Source organism: Pimephales promelas, chromosome 7 (genome assembly GCF_988280905.1).
Source record: "Pimephales promelas chromosome 7, fPimPro1.hap1.1, whole genome shotgun sequence".
Lineage (NCBI taxonomy): Eukaryota > Metazoa > Chordata > Actinopteri > Cypriniformes > Leuciscidae > Pimephales > Pimephales promelas.
This window is the reverse complement of record NC_142775.1, coordinates 14,649,884-14,669,920: the sequence shown is the minus strand read 5'-3', so window position 1 is coordinate 14,669,920 and position 20,037 is coordinate 14,649,884. Positions and strand designations below refer to the sequence as shown.

Sequence of the window (20,037 nt, the reverse complement as noted above, 5' to 3'; positions counted from 1 at the left end):
CCTGCCACATAAAGTACAAAAGTAAGCTTTAAAGTTTATACTATGTGTGTATAGCTGTTTAACAAATCAGCTATCCTTTTTGTTTGATTGACCGTACAAATCATTTCCTTGGGTTGTAATGTGTATCAGTAGGTTGTCTAGGTTCAGCTTGTGAAATGCGTTGGTTATGAAACTGTTTATTGACAAAAGCCTTTGGTTTCTACTCAGATTCTCCTCCAATTCCTCTGTAGTCATGAGGTCAGTGTAGTTAAGTGAACTTGTAAGGGTGATTTTGTGTGTTAGTCACGACGTGGAGAGCAGCACACTTCAGTGAGCAGCACTGAATCCACAATGCAATTCCCAAACCCTGCAGCAGCCGGACAAAAAAAAAAAAAAAAAACCCGCTTAGCAACACGTGAAAAAAAGAACACGAAATGCAGTTATTTATATATATTTTTCAATATAATTTTTTACATTGTATTGAGCACTGCTGTTGTTTAGAAAGTAAACTCTTTCACACTCTGTTATTTAACTTGTCTAACAGTGTGCAGTGGTGAACATTCAAGCACAACATAATTCTATAATTTAACATTTCCATTTTCGAAATGTGTTGGTCGTGATGGAAATGTTGCCACAACAATCGTGATTTACTTTTACATTTTTCACATTTCACATGTGTGAATATCGATAAATCGATCATCCTGTTAACAATTGGACAGTGTCCAATTGTCAATGCTTCATTATGTGTACAGTACCAAATAAATTAATAATATTCACTAGTATAACGTTTTACTACAGAAGAAACATAAGATACCAAACAAAGAATACAATTCCAAGAACTCTGATTAGCAGCAAACTGAATAAATAAACAACATGAACATAAATAAACTTTAAAAAAAGAAATTACAAACACAAATCAAATATTATACAAGGTTTAGTATAAAATATTACACATATTATCATCAAACAAATACCTTACGCATGTTTTTTGTTATGCATGAGTCTTTTTTATTTATTTATTTATTTCACCTTTATTTAACCAGGTTAATCGGTTGAGAACAAGTTCTCATTTGCAACCGCGACCTGGCCAAGACAAGGCTAAAAGTGCAAGGCAACATAAAATTACAGATTGTGTACAACATTCAAGTGTATAATCACACATACAAATTTTGAAGATTAAAGATTTGAAGAAAATCATTTAAATCTTTACGAAAAGCAAGATTGTGTGAAGGTTCTTAAAGCATTTGCATTTATGTATAATGTAATTAGCCAACAATCTGACACTATATGGCTGTCTGGGATATTGTTAGCCAAAAAAATCACCATTATATTTTAGACAAAAAAAAAAAAAATATATATATATATATATATATATATATATATATATTTTTTTATATATATAGTTTTAAAGTCAGTAAACTTAAACAAACATAAAGGTCAACCCAGAAATTGTATTTGTTTCAATGACTCTATAGGCATACCCTATCTGCTTCACAAAAGGTGCACTCAATACAAACCAAATTAAATCTGTGTCTGAGGATAAGGAGGATAAATATCATGAGTCATTTAAAACCGAACCTCTTTTAGCTTTGGTAGAATGGGGAAATTTACACATCTAATTTCTAAGTAATTTGAGCTACTTTATATTTAGGAAAATCAAAAACAAGAGGCTCTTTCTAACTTTAGAAGGGAAAGTCTCTGTATTTATAAATGTTCTTAAAACTTTATTCGCTCTCCTCTGTAAAATTAAGACCGGAGATCTTGGAATCACAGGTATAACAGTGCACCTTTAATCAGCTGAACTAAACCATCAGGAATAGCTTTTAACAAAGACACATAATTTCCGAATATAAATAATATAGTGAATAAGGATATTGGGGAAGATTTCGAACACAGCAGTGGGGTCTTGAACGTTTTTAGTCAGGCATTGTATGAGTCAGCCAGCTAAGCGTAGGACCCCACGCAGCACGCACACACGTGTTTGTGTACAGCCATGGCGGACATGCAGATGAAGATTCTGCGCAAGAAAATACAGAAGAGAAATGAAAAAAATAAACAACGGAAACTTCTCAGATCTCAGAAGGAAGAAGAAGAAATCGGCGAAGGTGATTTTTTATTTCACTTTTGTTGTAAAGATAACGTGACGTATACTTCATGTAAGCGTTTTCTCGGATCCACCATGTGATAATCACACCGCATTAAATGCATTCGTAAAGTTTTCGTATAGTTCAGTCAGTTGTGTTTACCTCAGCACGACATATACGTTTAAATAAACCGTAATTATAATGTTGATAAGGGACATTTTAACGTCTTTACTCTTCATATTGAGTGTATGCTCTTTCCTTTAAGATGGAGTTGATTAAATATGCTGTATGTGTTTCTAATCTGGCAGATGTGAAGGTTGTGCTGGAGGAAGCTGATGTGACCAGAGATTCTGCTCCAAACATCACTGAAGAGCAGAAGGAGCCAAGCATCTCCGCCGAGGTCGGCGAAACCTCACAGAAAACCAAGAAGAAAAAGAAAAGAAAATTGAATGGCACAGGCGACTCAACATCCAGTGAGTGTTTAATGTTACTGTGAATGTATCGTCATAATTATCCAAATTAATGCAAGTATTTGACATGTATACACATACACTCTTATAGGTGTGAAAAAGGTCAAAAGGCAGGATGAAGTTAAAGAGACAACGGAAGCATCAGCGGGAGAAGAGGAGCAAGAGAGTGATGAGAAACAGGAGGAATGTGCAGAGTCTGTGAAGCTTTCAGAGAATGGAAATGAAAAAGAAGGATCAGCTGGGGAGGATGATAGTGATGAAGATGGACCACAGCTTCCCTCTGGTCTGACAGGTAATCAATGCACGACCGGCTTTGATAAATACAGTGTGCAGTGACATCATATATGGTGAGCGTGGTTTAGTTAGTGTAGTTATCCACTCATTTAAATGCAAAAAAAGGAGATGTCAGATCGATTTTGGCTAGTTTTAGGAAAAACTTTAAAGAAAGATTTGACCAGTTAATTAAATTACTGTACGTAAATGTAATTTAGTTACAAAATAAGAGATTGATGTAATAGCTAGTAAAAAAAAAAAAACTACCATGGCTATGTAAACTTGAATTCACAGAAGCTACTTTTGTCCAGATATCTGGTGAAAAAAAAAAACAGTTCTAGTTTTTTGTTTTAATTGAAATGAAAAAATACCATTTGAAATGTCTTTTAGTAAATATACTAGAGCTGTCAAGCGACATAATATATGTGGGTGCACTGTGTATAATTATTTTGTATACATGTGTAAATACACACGCATGCATGTATATTTTAGAAAAAAATATTATTTATATATAAAATATTTATGTTTATATACAATATAAATGATATATAAATCTATATACAGGAAATATTTCTTAAATACAAGCATGTGTGTGTATTTATATATATAAAATAATTATACACAGTGCACCCACATATATTATGTAAACACAAACTTTTATTTTGAATGTGATTAATCATTTGACAGCCCTAAAATATACCAATTTATTTGACCTTTGACAAGTGAATTAAAATTGATATATCTGTAACTGAGTGGTGAAATAAGAGATGCGTGTTTCATTACTAGTAAGGTGAGTCAATCTTTAATCAACAGAAGCTTTTATTCCATTTTTTTGTGTGAATTAAATAAGAAAAGACTACATATTTGTAATTTAGAAACAAAATTATAGATGCCTGGTTTAGTAGAAGTGAATAAAATATTTAATCTTCCTTCTTTTTTCTTTATTTGGAATGCAAAATAACCTTTCCAAATGTTTTTCTTTCTAAAAATAAATCAGTGCGTTAGGCATTTATTTTCATTTTTTCCATTTACATGAATACTGAATAGGTAACGATGGTAACTAGGATTTGTTTTCCTCTCTGTGACTTTCTCAGGTGCGTTTGAGGACAAGTCATTTGCATCTTTGGCAGAAGTGGTCAGTGAGAATTCATTGAAGGGAGTGAAAGAAATGGGCTTTGAAACCATGACAGAGATCCAGCACAAGACCATACGCCCACTGCTGGAGGGGAGGTGAGTCTGCAGTGCATCAGAGAGAGCCGGCTTTCTGTGGTACAGTAATTATCACATTTATTTAATTGCCAACTTAATGTTTAGGATGTGTGCTCATTCTTTTCCAACAGAGACGTGTTGGCCGCAGCTAAAACTGGAAGTGGTAAAACTCTGGCTTTCCTGATTCCCTCCATTGAGCTCATCTACAAACTTAAATTCATGCCCAGAAATGGTGAGTTCACACCGAATGTATTGGCTTTCTCTGATTGTTATAGTCCTTTTCATAGTAGAGATATCATCCATATACCTGTAAGTTTGACATAACTGTGGTCTGTTTCCCAGGGACTGGAGTTATCATTCTGTCTCCCACTCGTGAGTTGGCAATGCAGACATATGGTGTGCTGAAGGAGCTGATGACGCATCACGTGCACACATACGGCCTCATCATGGGAGGTAGCAATCGTTCTGCTGAAGCCCAGAAACTTGCTAATGGAGTCAATATCCTGGTGGCTACACCTGGCAGACTTCTCGATCACCTGCAGGTACGGCCTTTTGCTGTGAACGGATTGGCCACATGGGTCTGTTCCGTATACTTGACCTCCCTATTTCTCTCCACAGAACACGCCTGGATTCATGTTTAAGAACCTGCAATGTTTGATTATTGACGAGGCTGACAGGATTCTGGAGGTTGGCTTTGAGGAAGAACTTAAGCAGATCATCAAACTACTACCTAGTAAGAACCAACGACTTACCTTATCAACCAGACATCACTTCCTTAAAGGGATACTCCACTTTTTTTGGAAATAGGCTCATTTTACAACTCCCCCAAAGTTAAAGAGTTGAGTTTTACCGTTTTTGAATCCATTCAGCTGGTTTTTTGATATTTAGAAGAATATCAGTAACCAGACAGTTTCTGGTCTCATTGACTTCCGTAGTATTCCTACTATGGAAGTCAATGAGACCAGAAACTGTTATGGTTACTGATATTCTGGTTACTTCTAAATATCAGAAAATCGGCTGAATGGATTTGAAAACGGTAAAACTCAACTCTTTAACTCTGGGGGAGTTGTAAAATGAGCCTATTTCCAAAAAAGTGGAGTATCCCTTTAAACCAGGGGTCCTGTTGGTCCTTAAAGTATTAAGACTTTTGTTGTATTTTTGTATTATTATTGTATCAGCAAAATCCAATATCGATCAACCTATAAATATTACTATTTAAACCAGTTTCAGTACATACTTAAACACTGAATAAAACATCCAGGCTATGCAACCATTTTAATCCATGACATTCAGTTCAGAAATCATAACTTGGATGGTGTGGATTTTTTGCCTGACCAATATTTCTCTTTTTTTAGAAAAAAGACAGACCATGTTGTTTTCAGCAACACAGACACGGAAGGTGGAGGATCTAGCACGAATCTCCCTCAAGAAGGAGCCGCTGTATGTCGGGGTGGATGACAACAAAGACACGGCCACAGTGGAAGGACTTGAACAGGTAAACTGCTCTTTATCAGCACCCATGGGGTCATCATGTGTGGTTGGTGTAAAATATGAGTTTCACATCAATTATTTGACTAAGCATGTGCTTTGTTTTATTCTTAGGGATATGTTGTGTGTCCTTCGGAGAAACGTTTCCTGCTGCTCTTCACGTTTCTGAAGAAGAATCGTAAGAAGAAGCTGATGGTGTTCTTCTCGTCCTGCATGTCTGTGAAGTACCACTATGAGCTGCTTAATTACATTGATCTGCCCGTCATGGCCATTCACGTGAGTCATTCAGCATTTATGCAGTGTGATGAATGCTTTTTAAAGTCTTACTTTTAGTTGCATAAAATTTAAAGGAGAACTCCGGCGCAAAATGAACCTTTGGTCTAATAAAACATTGATACCTAGTCAACTGTTCTCTGAGATTTGATTTCATGATAATCGAATGTAAAGAGTTTTATCTCTAAAAACTGTTTAGCGTATAACGTTAGTATATGGGGGCATATAATAAGTAAAAAGAAATCGCTAGTTAATACCACTAACAAGGCTCAAAATAGCCCCACACTAACACAGTAACATAATGAGGCTCCATACATGCAAAACGAAGCATTGAGAACTTAAAGACAGTTTTTTCCGTGTATACAGGCAGCAGCCATCTTTGGAAAACAGTCTCGACAAGTCAAACCACGAACGGTGTTCATACAGTTCAGAAGTTCGCTTACTTTGCACGTCGTTCGTGGTTAATAACACATGTTACTGTGTTAGTGTCGGGCTATTTTGAGCCTGGTTAGTGGTATTAACTATTAAAAAGATTTCTTTTTACTTATTATATGCCCCCATTTACTAGCATATATGCTAAACATTTTTTAGAGATAAAACTCTTTACATTCGATTATCATGAAAACAAATCTCAAAGAACAGTCGACTAGGTACCAATGTGTAATTAGACCAAAGGTTCATTTTGAGCCGGAGTTCTCCTTTAAGGCCAAAAAAGTCATAATTGACATTTCAAGATTTCTTAAAGCAACACTAAAGAATAATGTTTCCAAAATCGTTTCAGTGGTTCATCCAGTTGTAACAGGGTGAAAGGCACTTCTGGATTCGCTTTGCAGTCCTTCATCTGCTATAAACACACTATATAAGTTTGCCAGAACAGGTTGTGTTTCAGTAGTTTGAATGAGACATAAGAAAACTACAAATGTGACTTGCTTTACGTCAAGCGTTACAATATTCATTATTTAGTTTCTCTGTTTCTGATGTCGCAATACATCACACTTTCATGAAATCATGCAACATACTCTACCTTGTCTGTGGACATCATTCATTGTAAACCCGGTGCTATATAAACAGCGAGTGTACGTGCGACAGTAGACTGTGGTGGGTTAAATTATTTACAGCATCGGTAATGGACAATTCCGCTTCCAACCTGTAGGGCGACCAACAAGGAAAAGTTCTTTAGTGTTGCTTAAAATCTGGCTTACGGCAATGAATTAACTGTCAGAGCAGGTCACATTTTATATTTATCTAATTATAATTCTAATTTAATGTTTTCCCTTTTCTTAAAAAAAAAATTAAAGGCTGAAATGGGAGGTTTATCATTTAATTTTTGTCCAAATTACTATGACCCACATGGTCTTCATTTTACCTATGCAGCTATTTAAAGAAAAGGTCTTAAAAAAGTTGAACCCTAAAGAAACCTACTTTTGTTTTCATGATTTTCCAGGGGAAGCAGAAACAGACAAAGAGAACCACAACATTTTTCCAGTTCTGTAATGCAGACTCTGGCATTCTCCTCTGTACGGACGTGGCCGCCAGAGGTCTCGATATCCCGGAGGTGGACTGGATTGTTCAGTACGACCCACCTGATGATCCAAAGGTACAGCAGTCATGCCCCTTAGTCCATCAAATTTGTAGTCCAACATGGTTGGTCGTTTAAAATTTGTGTTTGTTTTTTAATTTATGATTTATTGGTTATTTTAGGAGTACATTCACCGCGTAGGCCGAACAGCTCGTGGTATTAACGGCAGAGGACACGCCCTCCTGATCCTGAGACCAGAGGAGCTCGGCTTTTTGCGATTCCTCAAACAGGCCAAAGTATTACATCTCTATTGTTAATGCTTTATATTGGCTTTCAGTGCATGTGGTCGTTGTATGGTCATGACAAGATGCCTCTCTTGTGTTCCTCCTAAAGGTCCCTCTGAGTGAGTTTGAGTTCTCCTGGACTAAAATCTCAGACATTCAATCTCAGGTGAGACTTTATCCTCAGTCGAATTGATCCTTAAACTCTCACGCATTTAAAATTGAAAGCAAATAAAATCCTGTTTAAAATGTCGATTTGCATTTGTCTTTTTCAGATGGAGAAGCTGATAGAGAAGAACTACTACCTTCATAAATCAGCTCAGGAGGCCTACAAATCCTACGTCAGAGCTTACGACTCTCATTCCCTCAAACAAATCTATAACGTGGAGACACTCGACCTCCCGAAGGTGGCGATGTCCTTCGGTTTTAAAGTGCCGCCTTTTGTGGACCTCAGTATCCTTTCAACACTGTATTACAGTGAATCTTCTTGCATGTGGAACTTGTTAAACAGTTTGAGTTTGTTAATCATGGAATTATCATTTGTTTTTTAAAGGAAGGAGCGACACCAACTCTATTTAACGAATCTTTGCTGAATAAAAGTATTAATATCTTTCAAAATAATATTACCGACCAGATCAGTACTAAGCATTTGTAGTATATTCATAAGTCCTCTGACAGTGCAGTGTTTGGTTCTTAACCGTTCGCTCTCTCAGACGTTCACAGCAGTAAAGGAGTGAAGATGCAGAAGCGAGGTGGCGGCGGAGGCTTCGGCTACCAGAAATCCAAGAACGTCCACAAGGCCAGGATCTTCAAACACGTCAACAAAGGGAAGGGAGATGGCAGGCAGTTCTCACGTTGAGATTACTCTGAGAAATAATCTGATCAGTCTGCATTCCATGTCTGTACAGAAATCTGCTTTCAGAAGACATTATATTGTTAGAACCTTAAACCACCCAACCTTAAACGTTGAAAATTTAGTGAATATCTGCTCTTTTCATGTGAGATTTAACCAGCAACCTTAGTAGAAACGAGGGCTGGTTGAAGGGTTCAGCCTATTGATTTTCATTAATGTATTTACTCTTAAATGGCTTGACAAGTGATGTTAAAATGCAACTGAATATTGATTAAAATGTTGATATTTAATGAATTTTCCAAACCATTTATCATGGATTTGTACAAAGCTGACCAACAGCACAGACTTTAATATTATTTACTGGTCAAATTAAAACCAGCACATTCACAATATTTTCATTAGGTTGCTTGATTTTTTTTTTCTTCAGTATTTTGTTAAATATTTTGTAAATGTTCTACATATTGCCCATTTCCCCAGCCCTAGTCACCGTAAGGGCTGCAATCGTTTAGTCGGAGGCAACTGACCACTCAATCTTTAAATTGTGCACAAGAACTGCAAGTCTCAGCAAGTAGTTAATTCTCCTTTAATGTGTTTTTTTGTCTTATGGCAGCAGATTTTTATAAACACTATACAAAAAGAAAGGTGATTAGCAAGATAATTTGTGTTATATACATTATGGGTTTAAAGAAAAAGGCACAAAACACTTCCAGTTTAGCAGTAAATGAGTTAAATGTATAGAACAATCTAGGCTAACACACATTCTGAACTGCAGAGTGTTCCAGATGTGATATCAGCATGAGGGAATGTGTGTGTTTTGAAGTGCTATTAGGATGTGTATTGAAGGGGTGTGTGTGCTTGTCCAGCTGTTACGATGCTCCCTTTGCCCTCAGTTTAGACAACAGCATCTCATTCTTGCGGCACTCCTGAAACAGACAAGGTTGTGCGTTTTATGAATCCGTTTCCTCAATCCAGAATATCAATAGATTAATGTCTACACCGTATATGGGAGATATGGGGCTAATATTTTATTTAAAATATATATATATTTTGTGAGTATTCACCTCTTTAAAGTCTTTGACGGTTTTAAAGTAGAGTCTCTGTTTATCCAGCAGCTCCAGATATTCATCATTCAGCTGATCTCTGCGCATCTTGTTCTCCTGTCTTTTCTTTTCCATCTTTAAGTGTTAGAAAAACCACAAATAGAGTGGAATCAAACCAATTTATATGCCAAATAGAAATAAATGAGCAACAGATGCAGGTTTTGTACCTTTATGCGGCTCTGTTTGATTCCTTCCACAATTTGCTCCATCTGTCTCAGAAACTGTTCTTTACTTCCTGATGAAGCCATGGCCCTAAAAACATACATACATACACTTTACCCACATGTACCTGTGCCTTCAGGAAAGATACGAAATTAATTGTAAAGACTTTTGCCGTAATAATGAGAAATTCCTAATGAGCTTTATTTGATACTCACTGCTGGAAATGATCATGTATGGAGTTCAGCAGATTAACCTGTAAAAGAAAAGACAGTCTCTTGCACTGCACATCCTTTTAAACACTTCTTATTCCATTCATAAATGCAAGAAAACGCATTCCCAATAGCACAGCAAAACAAAGCAGATACCTCCTTCTCTAGATAAACCTTCTTGTCATCCAGGGTGTTGTAGAGCGTGAAGAACTGTTTTGTCTCTTTGTGTGTTGCAGAAACTGAAAAATACCAAATGAGTGGTTAATAAAGCTGTAAGCCAAATTACAACGGATTTAACTCCGGCCCATCCAATCAGATATATCAATTGTAGAGTCAACATCTTTAAGTTACAATATAATGGAAATAGCAAGATCTTTTCTTTTGTATTGTGACTTACATCCAAGTAAAATGGATTAGTTAGAAAAAGTGAGGAAATTTTTATTGTCATGCTGAGTGTGACTTTAAAATACAAACACCTTGGCTGTAGAGCTCAATGAAGCGTTTCTGATACTGGGTCAGCTCGGCTCTATTGGGAACCTCGTCAATCTTTCGCTGCAGGATGGCGATCTCGCGATTCCTCTTTGCCTGCAGGGGGCAGTAGAGAAAAAATTGAGTGTGAAGAAATTTCTTGCAATCTCTTGCAATTTTCTGAGAAAAAAAACATCAGTTCAACTTGACCTACCATGAGCAGACGAATCTTCTGTAGTTTCTCTCGGTCTGTAGTGTACTGCTGATCAATCAACATATTCATCTCCTACAAACACATACAGAGGGATGAGTCCGAGAAACGAAACTCGACTGACACAGGCTGACTCCGTTCCAAAACTTTGACAAACCCACTAAGAGAATTGTTTCAAAAAGTTAGGCAGACTTCAGGACTCCATAAAAGACTTCAATCTGCCATAAAACTCAATTAGAAGAATATACCTTCTTTTGGCCAAATACTAAGGTAGCAATCCCCAAATTATTGAAAGAGGCAAGATAAAACAAAATATCCAAGATGGTGGACAAAGCGAGGTATTGATTAAAAAAGAAGCTATATCCAACGTAACTTGGGTTTTTAACCAATATTTGTGAGACTGTCACCGGCACCTTCTTGTCATCTCCTTCATCTCCAGATTCCAACTTCAACTCTTCAATATTCTGCTGCAGACGGGTCATTTCCTCCTATACACACACATTACCGTTAATGATAGTCATGTCTTCAACATTACTCACTAAAACAGAAACATGTTGTTATTGTAACGTACGCGGCAATGTGAGCGGAACATTTGCTCTTGATGTTTCAGGTTTTCATTCATCGCCACCAAAGCACGAAGTTTCTCCAGCAAGCTAAAAGATAAAAGCAAACCTAATAGTTAAAACCACAGACACTGAAACTTTATAAGAATCATGCTTTCAGCTTTTAGCAAATGGAAAGCGTTAATGTGAAAAAATTTTGTTTCCAAACTCAAAAAAGAATTGATTTCAATACACTTTGGTGTAAGCGTGATGCTAAGCTATATATCTGAACTATATATCCCACATTTAACATTGTTCGGCGAATTTCGCATAAGGGCGAGAGATTTCCCCACACAAATTTCACATCAAATTCAGATTGTCGTGTGAAATTACCATGTCGACCAACAGAAAGCAGCTTAGTTTAAAAGTGGCTTCTCCCAGAAAGCAATTTTGCATTTAAAAGACATCTAATAGCCGTCCAAACACAGTCCTGACGTCTAGGCTAAAACAAGGCAAATTTGATCTGTCAGTGAAAATTTAAAAGACCCCTTTAGCACCGACGTCACAGTTACGTCACGGCGCTAGCTGGAGGCAAAACAAAGTGAAAACTGGAGGCGGCCAATACAAACCAGCACAAATTCGGCTACATAATAAGGAGCTTAAATTATTGTTACTATTATTAAATGTCATCCTGTTGTGTTGTTTGGTGCAAGAATTGATTAAAAATGAATATGCGGTATCTGGACTTTTTATTTTTAGAAAATATTCACATGATTAAAAACGCACCATAATGTCACTCTTTGCATTGTCGTTGTCTCGGCACTGGCACGGCAGAACTGCGGATCGTACACACAAGTCTTGTACAGGACCATATAGGCATCTAAAGATTTATATGCCCTCAGTTTCTCTTTATGATCGTTTTCTCCATAAGGTAGGTGTAGAAGTCAGGCCACTCACCCAAGTTAACGTAACATTAATCCTGTCAGATCATCCATGCATTGAGTGAGCGTGTAGACGGCTACGGGTCGGCCAATCTGGTTCTGTCTGTTAAAAATAACTTTTGGAAATAACAATCGCGGTCCGGGACACTGAGTGACCTTACACATTAAGATAATATCGGATTTTCTCCAGTCATTGTTTAAAAAACAAGCTAACAATACTTGCTAACTAGCGTTAGTGAAGCGGCCAGAGGGATCGTTCTGCCTCCACCTAAGCTCCGCCCACAAAAAACGTCACCATGTTTATCAACTGAAAAGGGGTCTATAGCCCAAGGATAGATGCACAGGCTACGCATAGAACATGTCAAAGAAATGAAACCAAACACCTTGTAATCACTGTTGACTTTAAAGTTATTTGGCAAAACGACATGTAACCAAATTATAGGTTATTTTGGCTAGAAGTGTGTTACTCATAGCTTGGACTATAACGGGTCTATAGATAACCAACGATGAAATCACGACTATTGCTAGCTGGGCTTGTCTACTTACCCAGAATCTGTCTGAGACTCCACATCCTCTAGTGAGCTCAGCTCCCTCTCTAGCTTTTCAGTGTGTGCTGTGGCCTAAAAAACACATACATTGTGGTTTGCTATTTTCCAAATTTTGATTTCATGGTTAGCTTAATGGTACATGTAAACCTGTTATCGGTCAGTAAATATCCGTCTACCTGTCTTACCTCGGCTAGTTGGATTTTAGCATCCTCACACGCCACTCTGGCCTCCTGCTGTTTGGATTGCAGCTGGAATAAACCAAGAAACAATGAAGAAATAAACAAACAGGAGAGGCAATAACTGTGATATCCGCAATGTGAGGTATGCGCATTACCTCGACCAGCTCTTTTGTTTTTTGAGTGATTTGTTTGTTGAGTGACGTCAGCTGACGCCGGTGTTGTTGCGCAGGCCCAAATCTCTCTGGCCGATCCTCCACAGAACGCTCCGCCTGTTCAATCACACGTATGTATATGTATATTAATAGGAATTTACTAGGCAATACAATCCAGAGCAAAGATCATGTAGTGCATTCCAGCATCAACCCATAAGTGTAAAAAGAAAGGGACTATTTCTTAGGTATTCAGTGTAGTTTTCACTAGGGATGCACCGATATGAAAATTTTGGCCGATACCAATAACCGATAATTCTTTATATTTGAAAGTCGATAACCGATATATCGGCCGATATTTAATTTTGAGATTCTGATTACAAAAACAAAAGACTCACAATTAAACCCATGTCCCAAGCGCACGATTATAATGATGTTCTCATTATAGTGTTATGTAGCCGATATAACAGATTTGCGAACCGTATTTTCATTTTTTGAAGAGATTTCAATCACATTTCAAAAATTTAAAATATAAACAGTGCTCAACAAGTGTCTCAGCTGAAGGGAACAATACATTATTTATCGGCTTTAATATATCGGCCACATTTTCTTACCAGGCCGTTAACGATAACATTAAAAATGAACATATATCGGTACCGATACCGATATGCTGGCCGATATATCGTGCATCCCTAGTTTTCACTATGCTCACCTTTTCGGCATACTCGGTGGCAATTTGCTTAATCTCCTCAGACTGCAGACCAACAATCTGGCCAACTGTGCTGGCGGACAACTTCCCCTACAAAAACACATACAGAAATAGTGTGTAAAATGATTGGACTGTTGACCATTTATATTTATATGCTTGGTAAAATGGTATCGGCTCAAGACATACGTGATGAGTAAATAATCAACTTTTAAAGCAAATGTTCACCCAAAGATAACATGTCATTCTGACCACATTTACTTTTTGGACAAACTCCGCCTTTAAAAGGGCTAATTCCTTTCTTCATTTACTCATCCTCATGTTGTTTTATGACTGTAAAACTCAAAATATTATGTCATGTTCCACAGATAAACTCTTTAGCATGCTATGCGTTTAGAAGTTTACCTCCTCGATTGCCATGGCAGCCATTCCAGTCATCAGGGCCTTGATTCTGAGCTGTAAAAGAATCAAACAGAGCTTCTGATTGGTTGATGGAAAACTAATGATTAGGAACAAGTGAGATTTGATTGAAGGACAAGTGTAGGTTCATAAGATCCTAACTGACCTCCTCTGCTGCCTGCAGGTCCTCTTCTTCAGACATTTGGGCCATTCCAGGCGGCACACCCTGCGTGCCCTGAGCCAACACTTGCTTCTGCTCCACTGCCTGCGTGAAACATCATCATCACATGGTCTAACTAACAACAAATCAAAATCAACAAAGATCAGTTCCAAGCCCTCCTCTCAATCTGTGGTCTATTATACCCAGATGGACACCACAGGGGCGGTTCTACGGTCAGTGAGTGCATACAAAAATCTTCATCAACAGACATTTTCTGCTAATTTTGTCGCCTGTAGAACCGAAAGCTGAAAACATTTATCAGTTTAAATGAAATTCCACAGGGTTTGGATGATTGAACAACAATATACACCAGACATCAAGTCAATTGTCAAATGTTTTGCACGCATTGTGATTTTGTTTTATGACAAAATTTACCAGAAGTTATCCCACACCTCTTGATCAGTGTATTACTAATATATATCCATGATTTTTAACTGGTTTATTATTACTGTAGTAGTTAATGTTAATGCATTTACCAATACATTTTTAAAATCAAAATTTGGATCTGTTAACATTAGTTAGTGAACTAACTTAATGAACAAATGTATTTTTCTAAACAAAACATTAATAAAGGTTAATTAGAGTGAACAACAGTCCTGTTTTCCCAGGGCATGTCCTGTTTCACATCCTGTCCTGGCTGTTTTTTATGTCCTGGTTTTCAAAAAACTGCTGGGAAAGATCATATCTACAGCAAAATATAGATGGGCAAACAAGGAGGATGAGGAAGAAAAACAGGATAAAGAGGAAGATAACTAAAGATATAAATATATTTTGTTAGTTCGTTTTTGTAAGTCTTCGTGAGCTATTTTTATTCAATTTTGAGGTATTTCTTTTAGTTATTTATATATTTATTTTTCTAATACAGAAGAGACATTATTTCTATCACTATTTCATTATTCATTATTTTTGAAACCTGTCATAATAAAACATGTTGAGTAACCTCTGACAAGCCTGAATCCAGTGTTGTAGTCGAGACCACCTCACTCGAGTCCGAGTCGACACCGAGACCAGAGAGAGTCGAGTCCGAGTCAAGACCGAGTCCATAGAGAGTCGAGTCCGAGTCGAGACCGAGACCAGTGAGGGTTGATTACCTAATTTACTTTTATTTACTTAGAGAAATCCTTTTTTTTTTTTTTTACTGAATTTACTTAGAGTTTAAAAAATCGAAAAGGGTAAAAAAGGCCACATAGTAGGTGGTGTTAAAAGTAATTTTATTACAATTTGTCATGCGCAGTTGCACACTAGAAAATCACCAATCACTGGGCGTGTCAATCAATTTAAAGAAATATTTTATTAACATACATTAATAATCATGAAAAATATTTTTAATTGAACTCGAGTGGACTTGGGAATAAGTCCGAGTCCTAAAAAAAAATGTTCGAGTACGAGTCAATTCCGAGTCCAAATGCATACGAGTCCATGACAAGACCAACACCATTAAAATATGGTCTCAAGACCGAGTCCGAGACGAGTCCGAGTCTCGAGTACTACAACACTGCCTGAATCTGAATTTGTGTCTTATATAACAATTTAATATAATGTAATACATAAAATATATAATGTTATATGTAATTTAACAATTTTCTATCCATACAGAGGCATAGCCTAGTTTAAATGTATTGAAATGAATAGGGCATCTTTGAGTAAACTTCCAGTATCATTTGAGTGTCTGTTTGCCAGGCCGAGTCATGAAAATATGGTCACCCTGAGGTTAATAAATGCTGTAAAAACTGTATATTCCTCATGTTAACTAATGCATTAACTAATATTAACAAATAAGACTTCATTGTAGAGTTACCAAAATGTTTACAAATCTATTTATAGAGATTGCAAAGCAACTTCTAGCCGATTCTAGGAAACTGCAAAGCTTAATTAGAAAAAAATATCCACCATAGAAATTAAATTACATTCATAATTTATCCATGCTTATTTGTACCCTTCTCTGACTGAACTTTTTAATGTGGCGAGGCAGAAAAATGAAAAGAACATTTGATACTCACTGTGCCTGCTTTACTCTGTTTGCTGAATCCATAGCGCCTGGAAAAACAGAAATTATGAATGCTTCATGTTCACATTACGCACAGCATGCAGCTCAAGGCAAGAGTCGGTTTCAAAACACACCAGACACCAGGCATGACACACCACATGACAGGAAATTACATGAACGAAACATTTAGATGCAACGTGTGAAGAACAGCAGCACTTTGGGAAGATGCAAAAGTAAAGACAATGCAAACAAAGCCATTACATCTGACCGACAGTCAATCTGTGTCACTCCAATTCTCAGAAACTGAACCTCAGTCATACTCACTGCATATACTGGGATATGAGAAGGCATGGACTGATGAGTGAAATAAGAGACAGATGGAAAGGAAAAAGGGAGGAAATTAAGAATGAGAACATTTGAAGAGTACAGAAACCTGTGAATTAATAGATCCTGTTAATGGAGATTGAAACCCAGCGGAAACAGACCAGTGAAGATGAAGGGAACAAATAAGAGGATGAATGAGGAAACAGAGAATCTGAATAAAAACTGGATTTGCACTGTATTTGTAATCAAAGACTTCCTTTAAGCCTAAAACCGTATTCTGGACAAATGTGGGCAAAATAGTTTTGATTTATTTTTTAAAAAAACTTCCCTTGATCTGAGCGGTACAAGACTTGGCTACTTTTCCTAAGTTTACCTCCTGAACACACACATTTTTTTTTGATTCAATTCTACAATGTTAAGTGGGTGAAAAAAACTCCTTAATCTTGTATTTGGGCCAAAAATGGGCACCCATAGAAATGAATGGGAAAAACTGTAATTTAGATCATTCTAAAATAAGCCAAAATAAGACACCAGGTGACAGCAAAGTCACTTCATCTTTAGGTTTTAGCTCTAAGAACTTATTGGAATGATATTTTAATGTAGTTAAAAATATTTAAAAAAAATTAAATAAATAAAACACAAAAAATAAGCGTAATTTACATAAAAATATGGTACTTTTTGAAGTAAATAAATTAAAAAAATACCCCCAAAATAAAAAAAAACACCATAAATGGATAGACGAAACTTTATCGAAGACAGTGATATAACATTTATAATAAATAAAAATTAGGATCACACCCGAGTCCTCTGTGCCCACATTTGTGGGCTATAAAGTGAAAACGGTTTGAGGGCTAAAAACATTTTAAAAATCGTACTGACCCCAAACTTTTGATCAGTAATGTTTAAACATCCCCACCAGTAACACTTTACATTTATTCTCAGTTCATTTACAGTTTGAACATGATAAGAGTGCAAAGTCATAAGGTCCTGTGCTGTGATGGAAGGGTAAGAGAGTACCTGCCAAACTCCAACAGGGTAGAATGAACCCGAGACTCTTCATCCAACAGCTCACCAGCATCTACCTGCCGTTTATAACGCCTCTGAGGAGCATACACCTCCTACGCCCAAACACACATGACAATATACAACCATATTTCACAATATTCTATTATCAAATATAGAAGGATGAACAGAGTAGCTGTGGGGCTTATGGGGGAATATTAAATTCAGCAGAGATGAAAAAGCAAAGATAAAAGGTTATTGGATACTTACGCAAACATTCACCACAGTACTGATGGCTCGCTCCTTCCTTAATGCAAACTCCTCATCCTACAATAAACACATTTACTGAGTCTTTAAAGATTGCAGATTGTAACATGTTTGATATATTACACTGTTAATACATTCTAATTATATTCCAGTGTTGACCTGTTGTCTCACCTCAGGAAATGAGTGTGTTTTCTGGAACTGAGAGATGGAATATGACCTGACATAATCTCCCATCTCCTCCCGCGTTTCAATCGCCTTTTTTACCAGCCACTATAGACCCCACAAAAGATGCATCGTAAGTGTTCTTGCACTGTTTCTCAAGTCATTTCAACTAAATACACTCCTGTAAGTTTTGAGGTAAGTAAGGTTTTTCTTTTTTTTTAAAAGATATTAATATTTTTAATTAGTGTGACACTGAAGATTGGACTAACAGCAGCTTTGCTTTTAGGGGAATACAATTTTTAAATATTTTATAATAAAAAACAGTTATAAGTGTCATAATATTTCACAATAATACTGATTTTACTTTATCTTTGATCAAATAAATGGAGCCATAAATACTGTACTTTTAGGTGCCACAACTATGCAAGTGTACATACTTGTACAACAGGGAAGATGTGGATGAAATCCAACCCTTGGATCTGATGAGGCTCTAATCGGTGAGGACATTTCATTCTGGGCAGAACTGACACAATCTTTTCTGTCAGAGCGCTTAAGTGGAAAAGACACAGACAATCACATTTACCAGAAATCAGTTCAGTCATTCTTCTTAAGTCACTTCATTGTTTAATATACCACTCACATTTTCTGACCGATGGTGGAGTTTTCTTGGAAGAGTAGGTCAACGTCTATGTCAAAGTTACATGTAGTTATACACCAGGTCATTCCTCCTACCACCTAAAGTAAAAGCAGAGATTAATCTTATGGCGTGTAAAACACAAGGTTTTGCCTAGACATTTTCCTGGATCAACGTATTTTGTTAATGCTGGAACAAAATTCCTTTTCAAAAATGTGGTTCTAACCCTATCCTTACCTAGCCTAATCCGAACCCTACCTAAAATCAGAGGGAAATGACGGTGAATAACAGTACCTTGTCAAAGGGTGACAGTCCCTTAATGCGTGCTCTAAAATAACCAGCTGCAAGCAACAACTCCAAAATCTCAGCAAGCTTGACACTCTGCTCCTCATCCTCACGTGTCTCCACCTGTCAGTCACAGTACATACAGCTGTCAGTATATGACGGTACAGCCTCAGCAAATTAAAACATACTCTTTGTGTAAAAAAAAATATATATTTTATGTTAATATTTTTCTGTTACTTGCCACTGAAGAAACGAAAAGGCAGTATTAATTGATTCTTACATGTTCTAATGAATCTATTGAGCATTTTTAAAGGGATAGTTCACCCAAAAATATAAATTCTGTCATCATTTACTCACCCTCATGTTGTTCCAAACCTGTACAAGTTTCTTTCGTCTATTGCACACAAAAGATGATATTTTGAAGAATGTTGGCAACCGCAACCACAACCAGACAGTTGACGGTGGTAGCACTCCCATAGTATTTTATTCCTACTATGGATGTCAACTGTTTGGTTAACGTTACAAACATTCTTTAAAAGATCTTCTTTTTAGTTCAACAAAAGAAAGAAACTCGTACAGGTTCGAAACAACATGAGGGTGACGGGTGAGTAAATAATTTTTGGGTGAACTATACCTTTAAATACATATATTTGTAGACAGGAGATGTTATGCCTATTATTTATTTTCTTAATGCGTGAGGACTACAACAACATATGTGTCTCTTTACAATTAGAACACAACATTTTATTCAGCATTTATTTTTAACCGATAACGTTAAGTTAAAAGTGGCAGGATTCTCTGATTGATTGAATGAGGCATAACCTTAAAAATATAACTGGATGCAAATGCAAATGTAAATTTGTTAAAAGTATTTTGTTTCCAGTTGTAACGTTACCTTGATGAGATTGCCCTCCTGATCATACTGCGCTCCGATTTTCGAGCCCGTTCTCACTCTCTGGAACACAGAGGTGGCCGCCATGTTGATCACGATGTGTCACGTGAGATGGATAACGTGACGCAAAAGATGTCACAGTTAAAACCCATTCAAATGCGCACTACCATTTAATAATAGTGACCCCGTGCTTATTGTGTGTGTGTGTGTGTGTGTGTGTG

The 20,037-nt window shown here is 36.8% G+C and overlaps 2 protein-coding genes across 2 annotated transcripts; one reads left to right on the top strand and one right to left on the bottom strand.

Annotated features, from left to right (window-relative positions):
• Window positions 1-1,928: 1,928 nt before the first annotated feature.
• Window positions 1,929-9,701, top strand: ddx18 (DEAD-box helicase 18). The gene is made up of 14 exons (XM_039649715.2): window positions 1,929-2,084; window positions 2,372-2,536; window positions 2,625-2,825; window positions 3,901-4,036; window positions 4,147-4,247; window positions 4,358-4,557; window positions 4,634-4,748; window positions 5,371-5,510; window positions 5,618-5,779; window positions 7,221-7,373; window positions 7,478-7,591; window positions 7,689-7,745; window positions 7,852-8,029; window positions 8,290-9,701. Exons 1-14 carry the CDS (start codon window positions 1,973-1,975, stop codon window positions 8,433-8,435), a joined length of 1,980 nt encoding a protein of 659 aa, XP_039505649.2. The 5' UTR covers window positions 1,929-1,972; the 3' UTR covers window positions 8,436-9,701.
• On the bottom strand, window positions 8,996-19,967 carry ccdc93 (CCC complex scaffolding subunit CCDC93). The gene is made up of 23 exons (XM_039649716.2): window positions 19,820-19,967; window positions 18,934-19,047; window positions 18,646-18,740; window positions 18,443-18,554; window positions 18,015-18,113; window positions 17,847-17,903; window positions 17,592-17,692; window positions 16,264-16,300; window positions 14,210-14,308; window positions 14,050-14,100; window positions 13,651-13,737; window positions 12,945-13,058; window positions 12,796-12,858; window positions 12,609-12,682; window positions 11,151-11,232; window positions 10,993-11,067; window positions 10,583-10,654; window positions 10,377-10,485; window positions 10,057-10,139; window positions 9,907-9,944; window positions 9,697-9,781; window positions 9,491-9,604; window positions 8,996-9,352 (listed from the first exon to the last, which is right to left on the bottom strand). Exons 1-23 carry the CDS (start codon window positions 19,901-19,903, stop codon window positions 9,296-9,298), a joined length of 1,902 nt encoding a protein of 633 aa, XP_039505650.2. The 5' UTR covers window positions 19,904-19,967; the 3' UTR covers window positions 8,996-9,295.
• Window positions 19,968-20,037: the final 70 nt, after the last annotated feature.

Excerpts from the sequence above, each read along its gene's own strand:
- ccdc93 (XM_039649716.2), bottom strand. The coding sequence starts at position 19,903 with ATGGCGGCCACCTCTGTGTTCCAGAGAGTGAGAACGGGCTCGAAAATC. Across the intron at positions 14,309-16,263 it reads AACAGAGTAAAGCAGGCACA|GCAGTGGAGCAGAAGCAAGT; the intron begins GTGAGTATCAAA and ends TGTTTCACGCAG. Across the intron at positions 9,605-9,696 it reads TCAAACAGAGCCGCATAAAG|ATGGAAAAGAAAAGACAGGA; the intron begins GTACAAAACCTG and ends TAACACTTAAAG.
- ddx18 (XM_039649715.2), top strand. The coding sequence starts at position 1,973 with ATGGCGGACATGCAGATGAAGATTCTGCGCAAGAAAATACAGAAGAGA. Across the intron at positions 4,749-5,370 it reads GATCATCAAACTACTACCTA|AAAAAAGACAGACCATGTTG; the intron begins GTAAGAACCAAC and ends CTCTTTTTTTAG. Across the intron at positions 7,592-7,688 it reads GATTCCTCAAACAGGCCAAA|GTCCCTCTGAGTGAGTTTGA; the intron begins GTATTACATCTC and ends TTCCTCCTAAAG.